The sequence below is a fragment of the Manis javanica genome, chromosome 15 (assembly GCF_040802235.1).
Source record: "Manis javanica isolate MJ-LG chromosome 15, MJ_LKY, whole genome shotgun sequence".
Taxonomy (NCBI): domain Eukaryota; kingdom Metazoa; phylum Chordata; class Mammalia; order Pholidota; family Manidae; genus Manis; species Manis javanica.
Window position 1 is genome coordinate 17,752,548 of NC_133170.1, and position 18,997 is coordinate 17,771,544.

Genomic DNA, 18,997 nt, shown 5'->3' on the forward strand with positions numbered 1-18,997 from the left:
GACCTAGATCTAAAAAGCTTCAACATTACAGGTTAGATAAAGGAGACATGGCCTGCCAAAGAAGAAAAGTAGCAGCCAGAGACATGGGAGAAAAGTATGCACATGCATACATGTGTGCATACACGTGTGCACATATATATAAAGACAAGAGAGGATCTTTTTCAAGCAGGAAATGGAATGGTTAATGGTGTAAAATGCTGCTGTGAGATCAAGTAGAATGAAGAATGCAAAGTATGCACAGATTTAGCATCATTGTGATCACTGATAACTGTAGCAAGTGTTACATAACTGGTGAGAAGTGAATGAAAACCAGATTGGAGTAGGATAAAGAATATCTAGTAAGTGTAGAAATAAAGGTATCATGTAGAAATAAAAGTATCACATTTAAGCAACCCTTTTGAAGAACTTGGCACTGAAGATCTACAAGATAAAGTAGTGGCTGGATGGGGATGTGGTTTGCCAGATTTAGCAAATAAAAATATACATGGTTACATCAGAACTTCAGGTAAACAACAAATATGTTTATTGGTAATAAGTATGCCCCATGCAATATTATGGGCACACATTACACACCAAAAAAAAAAAACTGTGCTGTATTGAGGACAGTCTTATCCTAAAAAATAATTCATCAGATTTAACTGTGAATCCTGTGTTGTATCTGAGAAGCTTAGATGTGGGTTCAAGATACCTTTTTCTTTTCAAAGATACTTGAGCACATGTAACTGACGCTAATACCTAGTAAAGACAGAGAAGTTAAAAATGCCAGAGGAAGACCAGAGATGGACTTCTTCTCAGGGAGTAGATATTTCTTTCAGTGAAACAGAACAGAAAAAGTGTTACTGGCTGGGATGCTGTTTTTCGCAAGATTGTGTCTTGGAGGCGACGAAGAGTGACGCCCTCAGACAAGAGCCTGGAGCAACCAGTGATATTTTTAATGAGAAGTGAAAAGGAAAGAAAAAGACTCCCTCTAAACAGGAGGGGCTCAAAGAGTGGAGGCCCTTAGAGCTGCAGTGTCTAGGGTTTATACGCCAAAAAGAAGGAAGTTTACAGGATTGGCAGGGGCTTGTTGCTGGGAAGACCCCTTGGTTTTTTGAGCTGAATTCTCCAGATGTCCAGGATGTAGCCCCTTGTTTCTCATGCTGAATTTTCTAGATGTCCAGGACTGTGGTTCCTTGTTTACTGTGAAGCCTTGACGCTAGTCCCCTCCTGACTTCCCCTTTCTGGAGCCACAAATTCCAAGGTTGCCTGTGTCCCTCTAAGTTCTGCCACAATAAGAGAGGATGGGGGCAGGTGCAAGCAAATGCGTCTAGTATTGGAAAGGTGCTGAAGCCTCCCTTTCAAGGCTCCCGATTTCTTTATGAAGTATGCAGCGAACCATTCATCAGAGCAGATGGGAGTAAGGTGAGAATGAGGACTAGGAAGAAGCAGGAGAGAGGAACTCGATAATGAGAGAGGAAGAAAAGATGACTTGGAAGAGAAGTGTGGTTTGCGGGCAGTGTTGAAGGTCCAGTTGATGTTGGTGATAGTGAAGAGGGACACAGCCACACAGGACATGATTTTTACCCAGTGACCCTCAGGTGCTCAGTGCAGGCAGGATGACTTTAAAATGGTCTAAAGACCATAAGACACAGGAAGTAAGCCATAAATTCTGCTCTTGAATTAAAGTAATTTAAGGTAAATCTGAGAGGCTATTTTCCTCCACATGGGCCAAAAACAAATGATAAAGGATTTCCTCTCAAATTCTGAAATGAACACATCTACATAATTAGCTAATTGGAGTTGCACATGAGGGAATGCAGATATTGGGCAAAATCAGTTCCTGCTTTAGTCATCATATTATTTATATTCAATGTTCAACTATTTTAAATAGCTCCACTTCAGAGATTGATTTATAAATTTGGTTCATAAATGCATGTTGGGTTCCTACTATGTGCAAGCACTGGCACTCGATACTAAATTTACAATGGCAAGGCTGATGTTTAATTAAGGAAGAACTTTATAGAAATATTTGACACTCAAATTAATATCAGATATATTCATTTGACTAATGCTATTACAATTAGAGTTCATGGCTAATGGCATTATCGGGCTATTATCACAAAGCATTACCTCTCCTCTAAAACTCATTTCCATGATAATTCATTGAAATCATCATGAGAACACACTATCTAGATTTTTTATGATGGATTTTTACCTCCCAGTGCTCTTCAAGAGAATGAGCTCACCCTTCTAAGACAGCTTGCTATCCCAAACATCACCCATGCCCATTCTCTCTGCAGTTCAGGCGAACAATACAGAGCAATTTCTCTACAGTTTTGAAAGACAGTGTCCCTTCCTGGAAACAGTGAGCCAACTGCACTTTTAGCCACAATTCCCAAGAAATGGAAATGCAAATTAAAGTCTCGATGCAGACCTTGTTCTAAAAGATCTGAGCATGTGCAGATCTAGGGACCCATCTCAGTTCACCCATTCAATCAACAAATATTTATTCTGTCTCCTTTACATGACTTTGGGTGAACAGATCAGCCTCCCTGTGCCTCTGTTTCCTCATCTGTAAATTGAGGGTAATAATAATTTGAGTACTTATTAAATAAATATGAAAAAGTGGCAGAGAAGCCGAAGTTAGAATATAGTTGTTAGATATTATTTCCTTCAGGTATCATGAAAATTAATGTGTTTTAAAAATTAACTCAGGTAGGAGAGCTATGAATCTCAAATGAAGCATTTAAATGAGGTTACTGAAAGGAGGAAGGGAAGAAATGAACATTTATTAAGTGTCAGTTATATGCAGACTTTGCTATATGCATTTCACAAAGATATTATTTCATTAAATCTTCACAACAATTCTTTGGGGGTAGATATTTGTAGCCCATTACATATAAGAGGAAAATGAGCTGAGAAAGTTATATAAATTGCCCAAATCAAATAGCAGTGGTGGATTCTGGATTCCAAATCTCTTGTCACTGCACAGGCTTTATTTCTCCTGGCTCAGAAGAACACCCACCCTGGAGGACGACTGTTGCATCTTTTTCACTGCATACTTCTTTGCTCTCAAGTAAAAAGCACATAGTGAAGCAATACATGTGCCTAATATAAAGGTATAAAACCCATTTCTGTTTTGTCTCAAGAATTTTGGATATTTGCTATATCACCAGCATCACAAAAAATAACTTTAAAAAAAATCTAACAAAGTCTGAAGGAAATAATTGCTCACTGTGCCCAACTATCATTTGAGGAGATACCAAAAGGCACATTTTAAGATTTTCAAAGTTTCATTGCATTCAAAATGAAATAGTAGCTAGTAAAAAAAGGGGAAATACTTCATCTTCCTCCAAAAAGACATTGCAGAAATTTGCCTGTAATCAAAAGCAATATGCCACAGCACTTAATGCCATGTGTACTTTAGGTATTTGGTAAATCTAGGATTTCAGTTGGGCGTACAGTGACATACCACTGACATGAGTGAATCTCATGGTTCAGAATCGACTGGCTATGGTCGCTTGGATATTATGATTTCTAAAATAATATCTCAGGATGGTTTTATAAATAGCATGTAATTTCCAAGTTACAGTATGGAGGCTGTTATCCAGTATTTCAATTGCTGAAGAGTTGATAGCAATAGAAAACCACCCCTTTCTGTTGTTTCATAATAGATTAAAAATGATTTTTAGAAGTCAAAGTTTTCCAAAAGTATGTTTGATAAAGTGGTTTTAAAATATCATTTTTTTGGTGTAAAGGTAATATATGATGAAATAAATCCAAACTAAAATGGAGGGGTAAAATAGCTGGAAAAGATGATGGCAATTATTACTTGGGTAATTTTTCTTCCAATATTTTTCTATTTGTGTGCATGTGTGTGTGTAGGTATTAATTTTATATGTTACAGATTCTAAACAAAATTAGGGTCTGAACAAACCCTTCTGAGTGTTCTATGAACAAATTTGTATCAGGTATCCACTTCCTTTTTTCCCTTAAAAATACTGTGAACTTATTTCCATGTCATTTAAAATGCTTCTCCAAAAAAAAGGAAGCTCACCTTCAAGAATTATTTGGTATATTTCATTGCATGGATGTATACCTAATTTGTCTTTCCCTTCTTAAGGAATATTTAGGTTGCTTCCAGTTTTTCAATGCTAAAATTATTACTAACGTGAGCATTGTTTTGTATAATCTTTAGGTGTACCATTTATTGTCTCCTCCTAGAATCCTGGAAATAGGATTACTCTTTCAATGAGTATACATACTTTAAAGACTGTTGAGAAATACAGCCAAATTATCTTCTAAAATGCTGCATCCATTATGCCACCACTGTTATAGTATAATATTTGTCTCAATGTATTAATTTCAACCCTGAGCATAATGATATTTTGATCTTTGTCAATCTGATCGGTAAAAACTATGTTCTACTGTTACTTTAAATTGTATTTTTTAGAATGGGAAACTGCACTTTTTAATGTAAACATTTTTATCTTTTCTCATTCATGAAATTTTTAATCATATTCTTTGCTCATTTTTCTTTTGGTGTCTTTGTGTTTTTTTCTTATTGATTTATGTTCTTTAAACTTTAAGGATAATATCACTTAGCCAAATTTATTGCTGATATTTTCCCAGTTTTAACTCAGCACTTAATTTTATAGATGTCTATTTTACAGACTTTATTAATATACAGAATCAAATCTATCAAACTTATTCATTGTGATTCATCTCATTGCATTTATAGTTGTGAACATTTCAGTAGTTTTTTTACTATTTTGAATACAGTTTTCTCATGCATGGGAACATTATTTTTATGTCAAGAAAACATTCACTCCAAATAACCAAGTCTCACACCATAACATGATATATGTTGTGAAAAGTTGGTTAAACCATAAATATTCCACAACTGTAGGATAAGTGGGATTAAACTAATCAGTTAGTGATACATACTTTAATGTAGTCTCAGCCCTTAAGCGAGCATGGGACTGTGTCAGGGCTTTCTTTCTGTCTTGCTCCTTTCAGCTGCCTCTTGATTTTAACTTAGTATCACTGTATTTTTTTATTAAGGTATCATTGATATACAGTCTTATGAAGGTTTCACATGAGCAACATTGTGATTTCAATATTCACCCATATTATCAAGTCCCCGCTACACCCCATTGCAGGCACCGTCCATCAGCATAGTAAGATGCTATAGAGTCACTGTGTGTCTTCTCCATGCTACACTACCATCCCCTAGTATCATTGTATTTTTAATTATTATAATTTATGGTACATCTTACTTATCATACTTATGATTATTTTTTACTTATAAAAATCTTACTTCCTATCACTTATCTATCCAGATGAATTTTAGACTCATTTTATCAGTTTTCCCTAAATCCTATTTTTATTTTAATAAGTAAAACTTGTTAATTTTAGAAAAGAAATAAAGCTTTTAAAGTACTTAGTGCTCCAAGTATGTAACATGACTTCCTCATTTATTCAAGGTCTAAAAGTTCAGTTCAGTCAGATTTTCCTTTCTTCATGGACATCCCGAACATTTCTTATTGGAGTTATTGTAGGCTTTTTATGCTTTCTTGTTGATATTATGAACTGAATCCTTTCCCCTTATTATATCTCCCTGAAGTAATCACAATTATATAGGGAGATTATTAATCTTTTATAATTATCTTTTAGAATTCATGTCTTCATCTTGCATCAGTTTCTTAAACTTTCTTAGTAAATTTATGAGAGTACTTTAGTTGATCTTTTTAAGGGCACAGCAAAATCACCTAATCTTAAATGCAATAATTTTATCCTTATTTCCAATACTAACTTCTATGCTTTGCATCTTTATCAGGACCTAGGACTTCCAAGGTCTTGAGTGATAGTGATATACTCACTATGCTTACCTGTTTTTATCTCAGGATTTTGTTATGTTATCATTGCTTAAGGGATATTTATTGACATATCTTCAATTTGGATTGTGATTTTTTTCTCAATGTAAAAAGACCTTCAGTGTTTTTTGACATGGTTTTTCTTTTGAATTCAACTTTGCCTAACATTATTTTCCACACTACTTCATTTTATCTTTACCTTATGAATTCTTCATTCTTTTTATTATTATTATTATTATCATTATTATTATTATTACTACTACTTCAAACTTTGTCTTTTGTGTTTTGTCATCAGGGGTATTTTCTGTATCACAGTTATAATCTGTATTATAGTCACCTTTCCCCTATAATGGCGTTTTTTTTCTACTTAGTCATCCTTAAAAAAAGAGATTTACTGAGAGGTAGCATTTACCCACTGAGAATGTGTGGATTCCCTTAGTCCTGGTTACTTTCCATATTTTTGCTAAAGTCTTTTGTCAAAATTCCCCATTAATACCCAAGTTACTGAGATAAACTAATGGCTGGGCTGCAGAGAGAACTTTATTTGTACCATTTTTCCAGTGCTCCAACACCCTGGTCAGATGGGGTGATTATAAACTTCAGTGTCAAGGATACAAGACTACCGCGTGCTCCCCAGAGTTCCCATTCATTTCTAATGCTTTATGTCCAGGGACTGCACTTCCTGGATGTGGTGCACATGGACTGGCATTGCTCCTGTTACTCATGTCTTGTGGTTTATGGGAATTGCACTCCCTGATGCAGTTTAGAAGCACTGGTACTTGGTGGCAGGTACTGGTTAGAAGGGTGTATGGAGAGGCTCCTTCTCTTCCCCAAAACAGTAATTATGCATCAGAGCAATAGCAGCTACTAGAATTCTATTTAGAACCAACCTTGACTTCTGTGGTGGGGGGCATGTTCTGATCACCTCCTCTTCACCCCGAAGGTGAGGTGGGGAGTAGGAACTCAATAGTGGAAGATGGCTGAAAACATGACAGGTGGGACTGACAGAAGTTTATTATTCACATGTACTCACAGCCCGGGGAGGAGGACATGGCATGCAGGGCCATATGGGGCCGTGCCTGGGAATGCAGAGAACAAGCAGTGTCTGTGAAGCTCATTTTTGTAGTAACCAAGAGGCGAGGTGACCCCTGGCTCCTGCAGGAGGATGTGACTGCTTGCTTGAATAATGTTGATGATTGTAGGGAAGCGAAGCTGTTGGATTGAAGACCTGGCAGGGTGCAGCTGGTCCAGCTAATAGGGGAACTAGCCAGATGGGGATACTTTCCCAATGGGTAGCATCTGGCCATAGCAAGGGGACACATGGTCAGGCCTTTTGGGCCCTGTGAGACTCAAGACACAAGGGCAGTACATGAAATGTGGGGTCTGAACGATACAAGGCACAATCTGGGACAGTAATGAGGTATGTTCCTCTCTCACGTTAGTAACTTTCAACTGCTTTAGCATCACAGTGTATGTGGGTCACCCTACAGATTTCTCAGTCCAGTTTCAAAAGACTTAAACTTAGTGGAAATGATTCCAAGAGTCTCACAATAGCTTGAAGGTCAATCCCAGGATTTAGGTGGAAATGTCTTTGATATTTAAGAAGGTATATTTGGGATAAGCATTTCAAAGATGGCTGTCCAGGCATTTTCAAACTGTTAAGATGTTAAGGATTGTTATAAAAGTGGTAATTCTATTCGCATCCAGTGGGGTTCTATCTCTCTGTAATTGTTTTAAGAGCAAGAAGATGAAGCTGTCCCTGAGCAATGCTTCACTTTGCCTCTGTCTTTCACTCTTTAATCTGTAAATAGAAGAGCTAATCTAGATAATTTCATAGCCATTTTGTCTCTAAAATGACCATGAGAATTTAAGATACATAGGAACATTTTATTTAGTATCCATAAGATTGAGTACTCCAGAGCAATTAACTGTTTGCATGGTTCCCCTGTTAATCTGTGAGCTCTTTTTCTTAAGCAACTTTTAATTCCCATTTCTTGGTGCATGAAAATTCTTAACAAGTGATTTTCAAGCAAACAAATGAATCTAGCTAGATACAAAATATCTGGGGACTTCCAAATGATGTCGAATATTCTATGAGTATTCTACTAGCTGAGGGGTCTTAAGAAGATACTACGTTTAGGCAATGGTAATATTTAAGTAATGTTAACTCATTACTAACTATTTGGTTATACTATTAAGGTATTTAACTAAGGTTCTTGTGAGCATTAAAAAATGGCACTTACTAACCTCCCAGACTCTGTATGGGGCACATTTTTTCGTCATGTTAACGTTTCTTTCTGCCCATGCTAAGATATGGAGAAGTTTAGTTAGCCCCATTCTAAGCCCGAAGTCTTCTGTTTGTCTCCTTCTGCAAGGATGCTTCCAATTTCAATCAGCTACTAGAAATGTCAGATGAAAAATGGCACAAATGTGAATTACGACAATAAAAGTTTATAAGCTACTAAAATAAAGTTATAGTACCTAAGAGCTGAGTCAACTGACAATGTTAAATGGAACATTTTACAACCAGTCCTGGGATAATGATAAAAAAAAAAAAAGGCACACAGAACGTGAAGAACTGACAGGAAATGGGCCCCAAGATGAAGCTCAGGCTATTGGCCTACAGGATTTTGTATGAGCGACTTCTAAAGTGGGGAAGGAAGGTAATAATCTAAAGTTTGTGGGGTGCCTCCTGTGTCCAACCCTTGACACCTATTTTCTCTTTTACTTTGCATTAACAGCTCAGTGAGAGAGGTATTGTTGTCATTTTAGAAAGGAGAAACTGAGGCTGAAGTGGTCCAGCTGGACTAATGCCCCTAAATAAAACTATTAACGAATAGAGAGACACTTGACTCCAAAAGGCTGCCTCCAGGGTCCACCCACTTTCTCTATCTTTTTATATCTAATGCCATCTCTTTACATAGACAGAAAATCTCTCTAGGAATAAGGCAAAGTGTAGGTTTCATGAAGCTTCTCTGCCCAGCTTGCTGCTGGTGTCCACCCCACACTATCGGTTCAGCTAAAGGCTCTCTTTACCACCAAGCGCACCATGTAAATGAGCTACAAAGAATGTTACATTATACCTAGTAAGGCAAAATCATGGGGTTAGAACGAAGATCAGCTCTAGGAAGAAAGCTGAATGCTAAAAATGATGTTTCAGAAGGAATATAGGAGCTTTATCAGGAGTTGGAATGGGTGCTATGGCAATCTTTCATTGTATTTTTTAAATAATGCCACTTACAAAATGTTCTGTGTTCCTCATAAATTTCCACTTCCTCTCCAGCCTTTCTAGCAGGATATCCTTCTGTCACCCCACAAGCCCATAATACCAAGTCACAGGTCTTCTCATTCATGCCCACCACAGTATCCCCAGGGACAGACCCAAGCACACTGGCATGCTGGGGACCTGCTGCTGCTCCCACTGGGCTGGTATTTGCTGTAATTGCACGACTTCATAGAAATATTATGTTTTACCTTTAAAGGTCTTACAAAATTTATATTCTTCTCCCTCACCTGACTTTGTTATAATATATAGTCTTTTCAATTACTTATTTTGAAGCAAAATGTATGATCCAAGAAGAATTAACGTCATGTTAATTCTGAGATTTGCCTAAGCTGTGCAAACCCTCTCACTCTAGCCAGAGAAACACAGTGATAAAATGGTATAACTGCATGACATGCAAAATACTGATGTGAAATGAAAAGGACAGAAATATGCTTGGGATATTAATTCAAGAGAAATAAGAAAATAGGACTATTTGAATAGGTTTATCAGAATGGCTTAGTTCTTCCCAAAAAATAAGTGTGCTGCTATCTCATCTTACCTGGACTTCTACCCCAAACCCCCTCATCCAAGTACAATCAAATGCTTAGTTTCTAGAAACACACATACACACATTAAGAGTTACACAATATCCAATAGACAGACATAGCAGGAAACATTCAGTGAAACTATTCCTACATATCAGATGAAGGCATTATGTCAATATAGCAATAAATCATAAATATCTATTATAATGGAACACAAATAAATAACATGGGGAACTAGAACTTGCAAAACAGCTTTAAACTAAATACAAGATTTCATTTATCAGTCCAAGACGATACGGGACACAGGCTAATTTTCATGGCTTGTACATAACAATAGTCATTGTTAAATGACAGAAGAGAAACAGCTTTAAATGGGAAGTGGCACTATTAATCACTGCTATCATACTTACGCACTTGCTGACTATCAACCCTGAACTGAGCATTTAATTCAAATCCCATTTAAAAGTGTGCACTGTCAAGGGGGAGGCCAAGAACAATTGTTTAGTTCAGGAAGCAACCCACAGCCCCTGTTCCAAAGATGGCCTGAAGATCAAGTGCACTGGCATGTGACTGACTGCTCTGGCCCCACACCTGTCTCCACAACCCACTGTAGTTGCTGCCCCTATAAAAAAGCAACAAAATGCCAAAACTTTAGCATCTGACTGCTCAAATATAATCAATTTCCATTCTTATAATGCATAACATTTTCTGGAAATATTCTGCCCATTTAGAACTGCAACTGAATTTAAGTTCTCTGTGAAGATAAATTTTGCCCTTTCAACAATCTTTTAAACATTCCTTAATACTATATATCTGTGATATATTTAATACTAAGATCCTATTGCTGTTTTAATATGTTGCATAAAAAAGTATTGCATATATAATACATTATATTTTGATAATATATTAAATAATAACATCTCAAAACCCATTGAAGGAAAATTGGGTATGTGTGTAGAGATGCAGGTGATATATATATAGATAGATAGAGATGATACAGATAAAGATACACAGATTTTGTATAGAAAGAGACTGAGTATTACAGCAAACATCCAAAGCAAAAGTCAAAACTTAGAAGCAAAGTAAAAGCAATCACCTTGAATCATTAATGGTTTCATATATATTCATGTAATAATTTTGAATATACCAGTGTACTATCATAAAGGAGTGGGTATATCCTATTTTGAAGTAATAAATTGAAGGATTTACTTATCAAGTCAAAAGAATATCTTCATGTCAACCAGGTTTCAAGTAATTTCTCCAACAGGGTCTGTGATATATATATATATATATATATATATATATATATATATATATATATATATATATATATATATAATAAGGTAGCACTGGCTTTATGTAAGTTGGCAAAATAATGACATCTGTCATCTACATATATTATCTCACTGACCTTACAATTAGCATGTGCAACAGATTTGGCAAATACTTTTCATTCAGTGCATATTTACTGAACAATCCTCCCATGCCAGGTACTCTTCAAGATACTACAAACATTAGGATAAACAAGATAGCAAGATTCCTACAGATTGATGGCATAACAGGGTTATTTTACAGCCCAGTTCTTCTGACATCTCTATTGTGTTATACAAATTAAGGTTTCTTTGACCTTCAAAATATTTGGGGTACTTTGCTTGTCATTTTACTCTTAATTACAGAATTAAATTTTGACAATGAGATTTTCAGATGAGCTTTTTTACTCTGTAGATATTACTGAAGCGAATAAAGCTCTAGGAATTGTGGAATGATAAAATATTCACAGAAACTTACAATTCTGCAGTTGAATAACAATTACATTTGTTCCAAATAGGCAATTGGTTTCCAAACACATTGAACAAAGGCAATTTAGAGAGCTTCTTCTTCTTCTTGGCATCGTTAACGTTTTTGAACGCCCTGGGATTCTGGAGTATTTCACAAAGGTACGTAAGTGTGTGGTAAGATGAATGATTTCTGAGCCCATGAAATATTGATCTGGGAACCACCCCTGAGCCAACGGGAATCTTGTATGCCATGACTGGACAAATTAGCATATTACAGAAATTTAACAGATGATTCAGAGCAAGAAATTTCAATTTAGACTCCACTTTTTCCATTGATCCTTTTAATAAAACAGTGCTTGCCTCAATTCTGAAACATGTTCTAAAACAAGACATTTTTTTCTCCACTGTAAAATGCCACTTTAGAATTACAAATAACCATATTGATAATAAGAATGGATGAGTCATTATCATTAAAAGCAAATATCATTAAACAAATAGCTAGAAATCTAATGATGCTTAAGATTTGGATCCCATTCAGGCCTTTAAATCAGCAATGACCATTTCAAGGTCAATAACAAACTTTGCAAAATCATTTAGTCAGTCATCTGAGACCATTCAGTGGCTTAATTTGTATCCTCTACCATCCATCCATTACCAGCCCAGCTTACTCTCTCACTGATATATTCTTGGATAGCTGTGTGCTTTTGAGCAAGTTGTCTAACCTCTCTGAGCCTGTTTCCACACACATGAAATAAAGACAATAATACCAACCTCTTGTGGGCTTCAGGGAGATGAATTTTGATAAAGGGATAAGCACAATGTCTGCCACACTGTGGAAACTACACAGATCTTCCTTTTTTTCACTTCCCTCCATCCACTTACCCATGTAGTCATATTTTATCCCATTCATTGTCACTTCTCCTTTGCCTAAATCATTCCTTTATTCATTTAATAAATCTTTTAGAACCTTACTCATGTGATAGGTACCACAGTAAATGAGAAGGACACAAAGTCAGTAACTTAATGAATATTTAGCGCCACTTACGTCCCTCCTCTTGCAGAGTTTATGTCCAGTAGGAGACACTTAAGTCCCACTCAAGGCTGAGCCAAGGACAAAATCAAGTCTTAATGGCTCTCTGAATTTTTTAATTTCTTACCTTCCAAGGTATAGAAGCTATCAAATTGATCCTTCACAATGTATAGTTTCCCTGAAATGCCTATTTTATTCTTAGATTGAAAATTAAATAAGAGTGTCAGAGAGTCTTGCAGAGAAGCCGACAGGGAAGCCCTCACCTTTGTAGCAAAACAGAGTCAGCAACAAAACCGAAGCTGATGGCGAGGCCTCTTTCCCCTCCGTCCCTCGCCTCTGAACATATAGAAGGTGCAATTCTCATCACCCTGTGCTGTTTCTCAGTGCTGACTTTTCCTCCCCCTATAAGATCTGATCCTTGTCTTTCATGAAGTAGTTTGAAAGGTGAGCTCCAGAGTCAGCCCAGGTGTATCCAGTTCTCCACCTTCGCTGTCCAACTTCAGTGAGCTGTTTAATCTTGCTAAGCCTCAGTTCTTCATTTGTAAAATGGAAACAGTAAAAATGGTAATTGTACCATAAAGTTGTCGAGAGGATGAGTAAATGCTCAAAAATGTGAGCCATAGTAATAATAATGGCCTCATACTTTGCCATATGCTCCCTTCTTCCTCCTTTTTATTCTTCTAGACTTGCTGAGGTGTGGCCAAGATCACCACGATTATGGACTGACTCCAGGTAGCACTGGAACCACAGTCTATTATTAGCTCAGGGATTTGTTCGCTCATGTATTCATCCACCCACTCATTCAACCAACATACTAAGCATGGTTCCAGGCACTGGAGAAAACAGAATTGAAGAAAACAGAGTACTAGTCTATATAGAGCTAGCATCTAGTGCTCATATTAAAATATTTAAGTGAGAGTCTTCCTTGAGCAAGTGAGTGACTATAAGGAAGTGAGACATGGTGGAGTGGAGTGCAGAGAAGGAGGCAAGAATAAAAATACAGAAAGCACCAGAGACTGGAGAAGCCAAAGACGAGAAGGGGCTAAATGATCATTTAGGGTTTATTTAGTGATAAATCTGATTATTACCAAATTCTCTCATTTCCAGTATATTTTCTTTTCTCTTTTCGTCCTTACTCTTTGAAGAAAGGAAAAAAAATAAAGAGTGAAGATGAAGGGAAGAAGTTAATTTACCATGTGTTGAGTACCCTGTGTCTTAGACACAAATAACCTCATTTAATCTGTACCACTTCCCTGTTACATAGAGCTTATCACTCTACTTTACAAATAAGAAAACTCAAGCAATTACCTAGGTAAATGAATTGACTATGTTCACAAACCTAGGATTCAAATCCAAGTTTGTTTCTCTGTAAAGCCCACACACTTTCTCCTTTACTGTGCTCTTCTAAGTGCCATTGGGGAGCCCTCTACCCACATTCTAACAGTCCCTTAACTCTGGTGGGTAGGTAGGAAACCAGTCCCTTCAGTTAAAGTAACTGTACCCACAATCATCAGTTGATCATCCACATCACAGGAAAAGAATAGGTGTTACATTAGAAGAAGAAAGGAGAGTCTGGAAAATTTGCCTGCAGAGCTGAAGTATCCCAAACCACCTACATGAGCACAAAGGCGTGAGCTGCCTTGCGTATGTGTTGTTTGTCAGGGATGGGACCGGCCAAACCAGAAGAGCAGGGCAAGAAAATGTATGGGCTTTAAGGCAGGATAATCAGTGTCTGCAGCGAGGAGCACATGATTCAGATTTATATCTAGACTAATTGTTATTGTCAAACATTAACAAACGCTAAGGATGCAAAGAAACAAGAGAAAATACAGGTGTCCCAGGGACAGTATTATTGAAACATATTATTTATGAGTTAATGTTTGATCACAACACACATCCAATCACAATCCACTTTTTAACAAAGTCATAATCATTTGGAGCCAGATAATGGTGGCAAATCAATCTAACAAAGAACAGGACAGTCTCAAGTTACTCTTGTCCCCAAGATTTTGAGGACAGTGGATTAATTATGAAACAGCATTCTCACCAATAGACAGGGGACAGTAGGTCCGTGTTAGCACCCAAGGGCAACCCGCTGCCAGTTCATATTAGTGTGGTGCCATCAGATGTTAAGTCCTAGAATCTAACTAACCTGTCAGGGTCACTGGGCTACTACCTGAGTACAGTTAAGAATTACTCATGCATGTGAGTACAGACTTACCTTTCATTTATACCAAAAAACAAAACAAACCCAAGCCCCTGGCCTCTGTCTCTGTCAGAGTCCTCTTCAATCAAGTCTCAAGTAGGACAGTGGTGACATGTCATACCTGAGGCTGCCCAGGTTGGGGGCGAAGGAAGTAGGCAGATGACATGTCACTGCCTCGCTGAAAAGCATTGTATAAACATGTCTATAATGCTGAATGTAAATATGTACTGCCCATTGGTTGCTAAAATAAAAAGATATTACAGATGTTCCTGGGAGGGAGGGAGGAAGACTGTTTGTTTTTATAACAATACCACCATCCCCCCAGTGTTGTAAAACCCAACAGTAGAAATACAGCCAATAACACCAAACGCATTTTGTCAATTATATCAGTAATCTTTTGTGCAGGACCTATAATATTTATTGAAGGTGACATAAATCAGAGACAAAATACCAGTTACACAAGCATATTCTTCTCTTAGTTATTTTTTAGCAATATATTGGGAGGGAGAAGAAGGTAAAATTAATTTTGGAAACCTTCACAAATCAAAATTAGATATTTGACCCAGAGAATTGTGTGTATTTGATAAAACTGCATTTATAGCCCATGTTCATTTGTTCATTCAATAAATATTTATTAGACATCTGCTACGTACCAGGCACTGTCAGGGCACTCGGAATATAGCCGTGAATAAAGCAGTCTGAAATTTCCATCCGCCTGGAGCTCACTCAAAAGGGTTTAAGAAAACAATTGGTCTTTAGGGGCAGCTGGCCATAGAGAAAACCAAGATTCAGAGTAAGAGAGTTCTGATTCCAAACCCAGGCTCTGTCAGCTCCTATTCCTATGAACACTTAGCAAGTTATTTAACCTTTTAGAGCCTCAGTTTCCCTATCTGTCAGGGGCATGAATCCACCCTTCCAGGACTGTAGTGAGAATTCAGTAAGTTAGGGTGAGGACAGTGCCCTTGTATAACGCTTGGCACTTAAGAAGACTCCTCAGAAAACAGGTTTTTCTTGGGACAGGGGTGGAAGGTACACATTCTAAAAATATATTCATGATCTTCTTCTTTGACAACACTGTTTCCACACAGCCTCGACTACAAATTTACAAACACCCAGTGTGCCTGACAGACCTTTCCTGGCCTCCATGAAATCTATGAGGTTGATGGGGTTTCAGACTTGCCAGTCTCTCGCACCATCACTCACTGCAGGTTGTAAAAGATCGCCATCTAAAGGTCCTGATGAGACCCCTTAATCAGAACCAAAACTCCTTTTGTCATTTTATAAAGACTGTTCTGGTGAGAGGTGCTCTAAATAATCATCACATGTTGTGTCAGTATCTATGGGTCCATAATAAAAGGTAGACAAGCACAGGAGGAAAGCAAATGATTTATCAAGTCATCTACATCTGGTCCTAAAAAAAAGCTTTCTTTCCTTTTTTTTTAGATATTGTAATCTAAATCATTTTAATGCCCAGAACATCAGTGGAAGTAATCTTGAAGAAACACTTCTCCTCCATGAAAAGTCTCTGAAATTTTATGGCAGTACACAGGAATTTTCTTCAAGTATTGATCTTTGGGAGACAGCCCTATGAAACTATATTTGACTCAACCTGTCTTATGAGCAAAGTACTCATTGTTCTCTTCGGCTGAACACTTTAAGCATTTTAGTTTAAGAGCTAATATGTATGGGAATGCCTTTATGAATATTATCTGTGTATTTTATTTACAAAGACTAATTATGACTCCTAAACTATTATGCTTTTGCATCTAATGTTATGCGTTAGAATTAATAATTGCAAAGTCTATGATTACTCTGACACAAAATGACAATTTCCTAGATATCACAACATTTTACACTTTGTACAATGTTTCAACCATTAAAAGTAGCATAAAAGATATATTTTAGTTTCAATGTGCCATTAGAATCAAAATAATAATATGTTAATATGCTTCCTTTCCATACATTTATTGACCACTTATTACATGCTAGGCCTTGTGATCATAAGCTGTCTCCTGTTTGAGTAAATTATAAGTTCCTATATGATTTTACTACATTTGACCTTGATATTACACTGTCAAGATATGAATTGATTAAGAAAGTTTTCTCTCAGTTGAAAAGCAACGTTAACTAAAATAGAGGTCCCGAACAAAGAAAGAATATTCATACACTGAAGAAGTTATAAAAAATGTAAATAGTGGAGTTACTGAGATTAAAGGAAAGAAAGAAAATTAGAAAGGTCAAATAAGTGTTGAGAGGAGGATAAGTGATCAAATCAAGTAGAGATGATTACAGGGATTCCCTAACCCAAATGACATCTTTTGGTCTCCACTGTTACCAATTCAGAAATATGGAAACTCATTTAATGAAAAACAAATAAACCAGTGTCAAAAGTGACATCCCTTACCTTTGTAGCAGTGTTTGTCAAAATCTGCTTGAGGACTACTGGCTTCTAAAGAATCCTTCTGGCCCCTACCAGAGTCTGCCTAACCCCAAGTACTTTTCCAGCAATCAGTGGTTTTTACAAACCCATACAAATCATTCTTATGCTCTGTGGGGAAAACAGAAGTTCCTATGGCCAGGATCCTCACCTGACCCTAAACTACTTGATGTTGTAATTGGCCTACTGCCCTGGGCAGAGACAGAGGCAGCTTATGGACCTGCAGACTGCTGGCTGGAGACGTGATTCTAGTGCTTGACCTACCACCAAGAGAATAAAGCTGAGTATAAACCCTTTTATCCCAAGAACATTCTGTTGTCATTTCTCAGTCTCACTGAATCCATAGTGAACTTGCCTGGGGCCAAAACCCTCAGGCAAGAAATACTCCCTAAAGTTTGAGTACCACTGCTTTCCAGGACAGTTCATGTTGGATAAGATAGATGGGTTTACCAGCTGACTGCAAATGATTCTTCAATTAAGCACCTCCCTTGTGTATACCTAAAATATTTTAAATCAGTACAATAAAAGATTTATTCATCTTGATTAGATATGATATGCATTTTTAATTGCAAAAGAGCAGCTGTCAAGCACCAGGTGTTTCTCTTCTTCAAACTATTTTTTGTTTGCTTGGGTTTCTTTCCCCCCTTCCTTTTTTTTTATTGAAGTAGAGTTGATATACAATATTATATTGGTTTCAGGTGTACAACATAGTGATTCAACAATTATATACATTACTAAATGCTCACCATAAGTGTAGATACCATCTGTCACCATAGGAAGATATTAAATATTATTGACTATGTTCCCTATGCTATACTTTCATCCCCATGACTGGGAGGAATAGGTGAAAGAAATGAAGAGATACAGATTTTCAATTGTTTTTGTGTTTGTTCTGAGGATAAGTAAAAAACTAGATCTTACAGACATAAATTTTTGCCCTGTGACTTTTTTGAGTCCTTCATTTTTTAGTATTCTTAGACAAAACAGCAAGGCTGACCTCTGATATGCCGTAGAAGCTTTCTTTGCCACAAAAGGTTAAATGCCAAGTTTGCAGTTTAGGTTTAATGAACACCCCAAAGATCAAGAAGCCTTTAAATACCTCACTCTAACAGTCTCTCTCTCACCATTAGAAAAAGAATCCGCCTTATTTTGTTGTTTTTTTTCCTCCCAAATTTGCCTTCATCACCTTAATTTCCACATCATAATAGAAAAAAGTGCTCATTATGCTTTCACTTGTTCTTAGAGATGAAAAGAGATCTACAGAATTATAAGGCTGACCCAAAGCAAACACCAAAAGAGCTCAGAATTCTCACACTGGGGTTGACACTCGTGATTAGCTAAATTGCAGTAACTACACACGCTTCCATTCGGAACAGGACGCATTCACACAGCAGTTTCATCTCTACTGCCTAGCAACATTATCATTGAGCACCTGGAATAGTTTAGGCATTAAGTGTAATTGGTTTTGCTTTACATAAATCTGTAGCTTTGTAAATAAGTGGAGCATTTCAGCTTCTATATAACACCAATTAACTTAAAGGGATGTGTTGTTTGCAGAAGCCTGCTGGGTCTGTTCTGTATTTCTCCGGTAATATGCTCAGTGGCAGGCAAAGTTCTGGGTCCCTGCAGTGTTGCATTTACTCCCAGTCACTTGGTGCCAAGGGTCTGGACCCAGACACTCATTTTCTCCATATCTCAGTTGTGAAAGATTGGGAAAATGAAGTTTTCTCTAAGAAGCACCACTATTTCTATTTCTGTCTATGATCAAGACCTGAAAGGCAAGATGTTTTGAAAATGTTTTCTGTGACCCACAGAACAGGTTTGAGCCCATTTGAATCTGTCCACAACTGACCACGACATGTCTTTCCTCTCCTTTTCTTG

At 37.0% G+C, this 18,997-nt stretch overlaps 1 protein-coding gene across 1 annotated transcript in view; it reads left to right on the forward strand.

Moving 5' to 3' along the window:
- Positions 1 to 17,752, forward strand: part of SLC15A5 (solute carrier family 15 member 5) — a 72,352-nt gene extending 54,600 nt beyond the window's left edge. Inside the window, exons 8-9 of the mRNA XM_073223122.1 lie at positions 11,494 to 11,602; positions 16,123 to 17,752. Of these exons, the coding sequence (XP_073079223.1) occupies positions 11,494 to 11,602; positions 16,123 to 16,270 (257 nt within the window). The 3' untranslated portion in view covers positions 16,271 to 17,752. The remainder of the gene's footprint in view (positions 1 to 11,493; positions 11,603 to 16,122) is intronic.
- The last annotated feature ends 1,245 nt before the right edge of the window (positions 17,753 to 18,997 follow it).